General features: G+C 38.8%; 1 protein-coding gene across 1 annotated transcript; it reads left to right on the top strand.

The window, feature by feature from the left end:
- The first annotated feature begins 268 nt into the window (after positions 1-268).
- On the top strand, positions 269-7,706 carry LOC141608095 (uncharacterized). Its single transcript, XM_074427449.1, has 2 exons — positions 269-602; positions 6,950-7,706. The coding sequence occupies exons 1-2, from the start codon at positions 472-474 to the stop codon at positions 7,398-7,400; spliced, it is 582 nt and encodes a 193-aa protein (XP_074283550.1). The 5' UTR covers positions 269-471; the 3' UTR covers positions 7,401-7,706.
- Positions 7,707-9,232: the final 1,526 nt, after the last annotated feature.

Raw genomic sequence — 9,232 nt, 5'->3', positions numbered from 1 at the left:
TTGTTTTTGGGGGAATTTGGGAGAGAATAGAGTATAGAGAGAGAGAGTGTCAAGGGTAGTGTTGGTATTTTTTTTTTTTTTTTTTAAACGTCACGACCTTTTACAACCCCCAATAATAAATGACCGAGACGGGAGGGGGTAATTACCAAGCCAATCTGACGGTGCACTAGAAATGTCCCGACAACACTCTTGTAAGTTGTAACCCAACAATCTAAAACTTAAATGAGATGAATAAGCCCACACTGCAGAGCCCAACTGAAATTTAGACAGACTAATCCAACGGTAGTGATGGTAAGACTTTTCCGAGCAGCGGCCACGATGACGTTTGCGATGATCCCACAATTCCCCAACGACTCAAATAACATTTGTTGCACAAGAAATTGACGGAATTTAACATCCAAATTTCTGCGGTACCTCCATTAATTATTTCTCCACAAATCGAAGATCATACAATAAAAAAAAAAAAAAAGAATGGTGTTATGGGAAATAACATTAGCAACAGCATATTTTCTGGGGTTGAGAAGAACATATAGACTTGCTTTAATGATCCAACGTCGTTTAATCTCTCAAAAACACATTAAGATTCGTCAGTTTGCTCAAAGGTAGTATTAAATTCTCCCCTTTTACAATTATTTTTTTATTTTGCCTTTGTTTATCTGATTCAAATATTCAATTGTGTATTATGTATGTATAGTCTTGTGGGGAGCTCCAATATTGTACTATTGCCAATTGATATATACCAAGTTATGATTCCATAAGGATTTGTCAATGTAGTTTCGGTAGATTGGATTGTCGGTGAGATACCTGATGCAGTGATGCTCACCATGTTTTGCTTGTTCATTCTGCATTCTGCCATTGCGGTTTTTGGAATATGCTAATTGTTTTCGTACTCATGTTTATTTATCAGAATAGTATCTTTCAAAGGTTTTTTTTTTTTGTTTTTTTTTGTTTTGTTCAAATCCATTTTCTTTAGAGCTTCTACTTGCTTTGATGTTGAAATTAAATTGTCTGATAGGTAGGGTTTTTTTAGTGTGAGATGAGGCGCTCAGTAGTTTGGATATCTGAAATCTGAATTAGGATACGGAGTTGTTAGTCACTCACTTAGGGTCTGTTTGGATAGGAGGATTTGGAGGGAAAGAGAGGGGAGGGAAAGGAAGGGATGATAAATCCTTTGTTTGGTTAGCAAAATGGAGGTGGAGGGATTTTGAGGGGAGGGAAAATGAATCCCTCCACTTCCCCCCTCCAAGCCAAATGATTTCCTCTCCAACAAAGGCAAGATTTGGAGGGAAAATGACCTCCTCCATTCTCCCTCCCCTTCCCTTCCATCCCTTTCTCTTCCCTCCTTCTCCCTCCCCTCCCTTTCCCTCCACTTTTGCTATCCAAACACACCCTTAAAAAATAATATCATTTCTAGTTTCCACAACATTCAAATAAATGTCAGACTGTTGGATTTTTACAGATCGGCCATATTTTTCAGCATGACTAAGGTTAGTCTCAGTGGAAAGTATATCTGATTAGGCAACTGAGTTATAACAGCCACAAATACATTTTCCTTCGTTTGTTTGTTATAGAATTTGAATAGAAGAAAAGGAGGAATATGAGGGGAAAGTTGGCATTACTTATTTCAGAGGGAAAATAAGTTGCTCTTAAAAGAACTTAATTTCCGGATGAACTTCATTTTACCCTCGTGCAAACCAAACAATTGAAACTAGGAAACCATTTTTTAGGGAAAATTTTGTACCAAACCAAGCACACTATATGTCATACACGTTAGGCTTTTTATATATAAATTTGATATCCTATAGCTCCTCATATTTTTTGGTGGCAATTTTGATTGGTACGCTGATAGGGATGTGATAATGCATCTTTGCCCTATCCTAGGTACCTAGGCAAAATACTCTCTTTGTACTGTTTTTTTTACTTGGTAAATCTCATGCAGCCGTATCAAACGATGAAATTACTGATAGCGCTTTGCCTTAGAATACCAAACTTCTATGCTCTAAAATCAACATATGTGTAATTACAGTTCCCTTTTTTTTTTACGAGTAATTTATTTGAAATAAACCATTGAAGAAATGTTAGCTTATTGAAAACTATGTGAAATAGCTTGAGCCTCAATGTTCTTCTAAAGTCGAGGAGATTTCTGCTTGTGGAATCGTTGGACATTGTGCAGAAAATCCTAGGATAGGGATAATGAACATCGGCAATTAATTTTTGGGTAAAAAGGTTCTTTGTTCCACAGATGAGTGCTATCAGTAAAAAAACATCGATAATTTAAGGCTTTCTGCGAATTAGCCTGTAGAGTGTAGTCTTTATCTATTTAAATTTTAATTTCAGCTTGTGCTTGTAGATTTCATTTCTTAGGATCAATATGACAGGGTGACTTATGGGCTGGGTTCATGGAATAAACTTTCAGATGTTTCTGAGTTCAAATTATCAGCGGGTGAGTTAAACAAGTTGATTAACTTAAGTTTTCTGAAGATTACATAATGAAACATGTGTTGTGGTGGAGTAAAACGGTTAGGTGGTCCGTAATCAGCCTGTTGATGACAAAATAGCAACAAAAGCAACAGTACCCGAGACCGTTACATATGACACAAAAATAACATAAAAAGAAGCCTAAAACCGGGCTAAGGATATGACGGTCCCGAAAACCGCTTGGCTTGCCCTCGCCCTCGCATTGGAAGGAGCAAACGAGAAAGGGAGGAAGAGCCACGACCCAAAACAAACCCAACTAATAAACGACACATTACAAGACCCGAATGACAAAAGTAACAGTCAGGCGGACTGTTGCTTATGACTGAAAACAAGTTTTTTTGTGTTTGTATTGTCTCGGTTTGGGGTTGTTTTTGTGAGGTTTTATTGAACAACATAAAATGAAAAGGATAAAAGGATATGAATTGAGCAAGATCACGAAGCAAGCTCAAGTTTCCTAGATCATCCAAGATCACGAAGCAAGGACTCACTCCCCTCGTATGGTCGCCCAGATCACGAAGCAAGACGAGACACACGGCTCCAAACACTAAGTAATGGAGTTGTTCTAGTAGAAACCAAAGAACTAAATGCCCAAACACTAAGAAAGGGACTTAGGGTTTTCAAAACCTCTCATATTCTCATTCTCATAATCTGATTTTTTTACAAGTGAATTGAGCTCCTTATATAGATGCTCAAGTTACATCTAGGCCATACATCTAACATTAAATCCTAGGGCCATAATTAAAAGAGAAACAAGACGAAATACAAAGTTGAAATAATGCAAAATGGACCAACAATGGGCAGCTAAAAGTCACGGCTGGTGCAGCCCTTGGAAGCCTCTTTTGTTTGTTTCAAAGTTGTACATTTCTCTTTAATTTGCCTTGGCATTTTGCTTGTACAAAAAGGGGACCATTTGGTGTCATTTTCTCCATGGAATCTTTCAATTGTGCTCTTCTTTTCACTTTGCAAAACCGTCTGTTTTGACTCAAAAAGGACGGCTACCACATTTGGTTCATGTGGTTTCTGTAAGAACTCGCTTTACCTGTTGCTCGTTATGGAGCTGTGGCATTTAGAAGGGACTTGATTGAGTGTAATACACCGGCTAGATGGTCTTAACAACAATCACCATCACTTAGCGAGGTAGTCAAAGGCAAGCTCAGTGTACCGTTGAAGGAACAGCTCATGAGTTCCAATGTTTGATTGAAAGATGCGTTGTGGTTTGTGAAGACCATTGATGTGGAGGATAGTTGTGAGTTGAGCTTAGAAGCATTGAGCTTTTGAATTGGCTCAAATAAATTATGTTCCCTCTCGTTCGTTTCGTAGTTTCTCTACCTTCTTTGAATTTGTGCTCGTGTTACTTTAATAGACATTTTCAATTTTCAATAAAGATGGAGACTTGCTTTATTTTGATTATGAATTACTATGGAATAGAGGAAAATGACCCAATAAGCCACATCCACGTCTCTCTGTTAACAACACAAGATTAAGGCTATGCACATCCGAGCTCCCTACTCCCCATTTGCGGTAGCATTTAAAGCACTAGGGTTAATGTTGTTGCATTTGTTTTATATAGATGTCTCAATAATTTGTTATTAAAATTGTCTCAATATGTTAAATTTATCATTCCGGGACTAAGTTGTTGTCATCGTTGTCGTTTTTTCAATATGTCGAATTGGATTCTATTGTTGGAATTAGAAGTAAGACACACTCATTGTCGCTTTCGGAAGGACTGAGTCGTTTTAAAAGCCAAAATTATTTTTGAGTACTGCAAATCTGTTTTGTGACATATCTTGAAAGTACCTTCAAAGTAGATGGGATCTGAGATATGTTACTATGTGACACGAATCTTACATTTCAAATTCCATTCAACAGGCCAGAGCACTTATATGTCTGGATTGGCATTATATTTTCTTCTTTCCTGTGATATTTCTATAAAGGGGACACTAAAATAGCCTAGGAAAAACCTTTGAATATAATTGTTTTAGCAGGAATTCTCACGGAGACAATGTCCTGCCTGGGAAGAATTTGCAGGGTGATCTAACTCAAAATAAGTAGCCTGACTAGTACGACAAAATGAATAAAGAATAAATAAGAAAGTGAGACACAAGGATTTATAAGTGGAAAAACCCTGGGAATAAGGGAAAAAACCACGGGCACCAAGCCAGCAGGGATTATCACTATGATTTTAGGTATCCTGACAAGGAATATGTATGTCAGGCGAATAATAGAGTGTGGCAGTAATGTTTTGATTACAAGTATGAGAGTAAAAGCACGAGTGAATGAGCAAGTAAGTCTGTCCCCCTTTCTTTTCTTCTTCTTTGCTATTTATAGTAGCCTTGCAACGGTCCTTTGAAGTTGGTTTAGGGTTTCCTGGTAAATAGGCCTCATGCCCTATTTACCCGGGAGTAGTTTTGTTGACTTCAGAAGTGGTTGCCTTTTTTCCTGCTAGTTTGACCGCATCAATAGTTGTTGTGGACATTGTTGAATAAGTCCTCCGTGCAAATAGGAACTACTTTGAAGAGCTTTTGATGTTGCCTAACGCCTTCAGGTTATGTTTTATCATGCGGCTTGGTGAGATGTCCCCTCAGGCCTGGCTTAACGAATGCCCGACCTTTCCCTCCTGGTTGGTGCTTGCTCAGGTGCTGCTTTGTGTAGAATGTCTTCCGTTCAGGCTTAGCTTTGGGCATTGCCTGATACTTGTCTGATCAGGCAGGGTAATTCTGGGCCAACAATAATATTTGTAAATATTTTTTTTTTTACAAGGGGAGCTTTGGCGCACCGGTTAAGGTGCTGCTTTGTGACCGGGAGGTCACGGGTTCAAGTCCTTGGAGCGGCCTCTTGCCAAAATGGCAAGGGAAGGCTTGCCCCAATTACACCCTTGTGGTGGGACCCTTTCCCGGACCCTCGCCTAGCGGGGACGCCATCGTGCACCCGGCTCCCCCTTTTTTTATTTATTTTTTACAAGGGTAAGAGTGTTAGACTGTGTACAGTTGACTCTCCTCACGTCGCCATGGGCAACAACTTTTCTGGCTCTGGGTTAATATTATTGTTTGTTATACTTTTACCTCGTGCATTGAGTTGTCTGTGCTATAGTGTAATCACGTGCTTCGCATCAAACATATATGAATAGACAACCACACCTAATTTTGTCCACACACTGGATGTTCTGTTTTCTAAATGCTAAATTTATGTACCCAAGTCTAAATTGGGGAAGTCTGAGCTGCAGTGCTGAACTAAGAATTGGTAGCTTCAGTCAATTCGATGGATCTATATCGATAGGAAAACCTGTATCATCCCCTTCCGGAACTTGGTGTATGAACCAGTTTCATCAGAAAAGTGTGTCTGCTCCTTTTGGATAAACACTGAAAAACAGATCTAGTTCAAAACTGTTTTCAGCAGCTTTATGTGTTTTGCTTGTGGCAGTCAATTATCGATGGCTTCTGGTTGTGCAACGTCAAGTTTATTTTGTTACATGATTGTTCATTCAATGGCGCTCTTATGATGGATCTGAATTGGATTGTCTCTTTTATGAGTTATGGCGAAGAAATTGTGCGGCTATGAATCTGTGATCATGAAGATCAGTGTTTTTTTTTGCTTGTTTATTACTGCTTTTTTCTCACTTATGAGGGGCTAAGTCTGCTCTTGGTGCTCTTAATACTGTTTTTATCATGCTTGTTTATGATATTACCTTGTAGTAGTTTTGCTACTTTGTTCCATTAAGCTACTATCCAAAATATGCAAACTAGTCATCTTCTTGTCATTCCTCTTTTTCTGGAAATGTGAGAGGCCAGTGGAAATTTTCTTTTCTGAATATTGAAGCAATTTCGGAAAAAAGGGTGCAGTATTACGTGAGAACACCAATAGATATTTAATCATCCAACTAGACTTGGTTAGTTTCGGGATAAGCTACATTCTGTAGATTTGATAGTTGTCCTCAAATTTTCTGTTCAAAACATCACATGGTTGATATTACAATGGTAGCAGGGATCGTTGGGAATTAATTTTTACATAGGTATGCCCTGAAACTGGTTTTCTGTCAAATATTAGCTCTTAGATAACTCTTTTAGTTGGCTGTAATAATTATGTGTCAATTCATCTTTCTATTATGTGAACATGATACAGCAATATTTTATCGGTGGCAGCAATATACCAATGAAGGTCTAATTGGGTAGTGGTTTCAGAAGGTACCCTACATAAAATACACACAACAACGACAACATTGCCCACTGCCTCAAGGGGCCTCTCAGGTGCTGAGGTAGTGGGTTGGATTTATGCAACCTTATTCTTATGTTAACAACGCATAGAGGTTTTTTCCATAAACCCAGAATAAAAATTGCGTCAAGAGTTGCATCGAATGAGTTGCACACTTGGCTTTTAGAACTTGACCTAGAAGAAGTCAAAGCTGATTACTTATCATGCCAACTTCCTGCATATGATATTACTATTTGCTATTTAATTTTGCATACATTCACAGACGAACACGGGCAGCATTTGATGTTGCTCTGAGGATCCATCGTAGCATTCAAGAAAGGGATATTGAAGTGGGTCGAAATCTTGGAAACCGAATTCTGAGATGGCTGGACAGATTGAAACCATCTGCAAATATCCGTGGCGTCCCACAGGAGAAGCTTCCAGCACAGAACAACTTCAACACAAAACAGTTGACAAATCATCACCAAAAAACCTCTGGGGATATCCAGAGATTCAGAAGCAGGAGTAATGAAAAGGGTTCTGGGAGGCAGCTGTTTTCAGCAGCTAAAAATACATGGTCCACATCAATCCCGTCCATTGCCATGATGATGCGGCCTCCGAGGACGCAGTATAGGCAACTCCACGCCAATGGTTCTGTGTTGTTGAAACCAAATTGCACTAGACTCGGTGTTGGTGTTAGGGAAGACATCATGATGTGGATGCACCGCAATTAGAAAATCAAAATGTGATTGTTGTGTGTTGTGAGTAAGCTCTTTAAGTTAGCTGAATGTAGAGGATGTTGTGCAGCAAATGTTCCAGCAGTGAGTCTTGTATGAGACACCATCACACGTAAGGCCATTTCAATTCCTTTTATGCTTCTGATTTAGTTACTGGCTTAATGGGTTGGTCTCATGTGTAGATTTTCATGTTATAGATGTCAATTTTTTAGTTATCCATCGAAAAATTGTAATAGCTGTTTTAAGAAATAAGTGTAGGGTGTAAATTTTGCTGTTCATCATCAATGAACTTTTGTTATGCTCTGAGCTTCCAAGTTCCAAGTGGGACTATTGTTTTCCCCCTAGGGTCACAGGGAGCCGCATTGGTCGAGAGGGATTGATAATTTGATATCAAGTCGAATCTTGGTTTCTTAGTTCCTGTCGTCCTCGACTAGGGACCAAGTTATAAACCTTCGAAACTTGTTTTATTCCACAAGATTTGTTTTAGTTGTGATAATATGCCTGTTTAGCCTGCATGTAGACTGGGTTTGATAGGTACTCCGTATTTTGTATCTCCGCATTCTCGTGGACTGGCGGGTTTATAAACTGTAATTTAACCTGATCCTAATGCTAATATTATAACAATATATTCGGTGTGTTTAAGAGTCATTATTAGAAGGGTTTTGTTAAAAACTACCTTATATGTAGGACTTGCTTGAATTGAGGGTAAAAGGAGCGGAATGAATAAGGGAGTGATAGGTAAGGTGCATTTTCCATGTTTGGCATGAGAGTAATTATTGACCTCCTGGATTTATTACCCTTATGAAAAGGTAATACATTACCTACCCTCCACCCTGGGTAATGAATGATTAAGGGAATAAAACATCTACTCAATAATCATTACCCTTATATGCCAAACCTGTCATCAATGAATTCATTACACAAGTAATTAACTTCTCCGGTAATTATCACCCAATTAAAATTTACCCCCGGATTATTCTACGGATTCGAGGCAAGCCCTTAGGGGTATTTGTAAAAAGATTACCTTATATTATTTTTCTTGTTTTAGACTACCTTTGTTTTCTGTTTTTTTTTCTGGTAAAAAACTAGTTATTGCTGAAAATATGGCGAAATTTGGTCAATTTAACGACATTAACCTATCTCACGTTACTCTCTTAACAGCAAACAACAATGATCAAGTGCGTTCAAACTACAATTTAACTTCAAATAAGCATAATTTATGTTTTCACATTTCAATAATAATTACGAACATCTCTTAAAGTTAGGCTTTTTTTTACAACAAGATAGAATAAGTGAGCTAATGGAAGGTGTAACACCCCGGCCCAAACCGGGTCGGAAGCGGTTACTTATGATAGTTCACCAGGCTGTGTACATGGCCCACAGATCAACACGGATCCTTTATAACACATTTTGTCCTCACTCATGCGCATCCCGGGAATCTTCCCAGGAGGTCACCCATCCTAAGACTACTCCCAACCAAGCACGCTTAACTTTGGAGTTCTTTCGCATGGATGACCATAAAAGAAAGTGCACTTTGTTGATATGAATAGTACTTACAATCCCTTTAAACACTAGTCAGATTTTAAGCCTACAAATGGACCTCTTCAATGGGGTACCCCACCCGAATAACGTTTTCGGTTCAATGGAGTATTACAGAAGGAACAGTCGATTCCGCTCCGATCACCTACAAAACAAGGTCAAGGCAATCCGTAGCAAGCAAAATGTGCAAAAAAACCCAGCATCGAAAGCCCATCTTAATGCATAAACCATTGCCCGTCCCTCAGCTTGAAGAGGTGAAACCGCAAGAAGCCGCAAAAAACCGAGCATGA

This window comes from Silene latifolia, chromosome 1 (genome assembly GCF_048544455.1).
Source record: "Silene latifolia isolate original U9 population chromosome 1, ASM4854445v1, whole genome shotgun sequence".
In the NCBI taxonomy this organism is placed as follows: Eukaryota; Viridiplantae; Streptophyta; class Magnoliopsida; order Caryophyllales; family Caryophyllaceae; genus Silene; species Silene latifolia.
The sequence above is the reverse complement of the archived record's forward strand: the minus strand, read 5'-3'. Positions and strand labels throughout refer to the sequence as shown.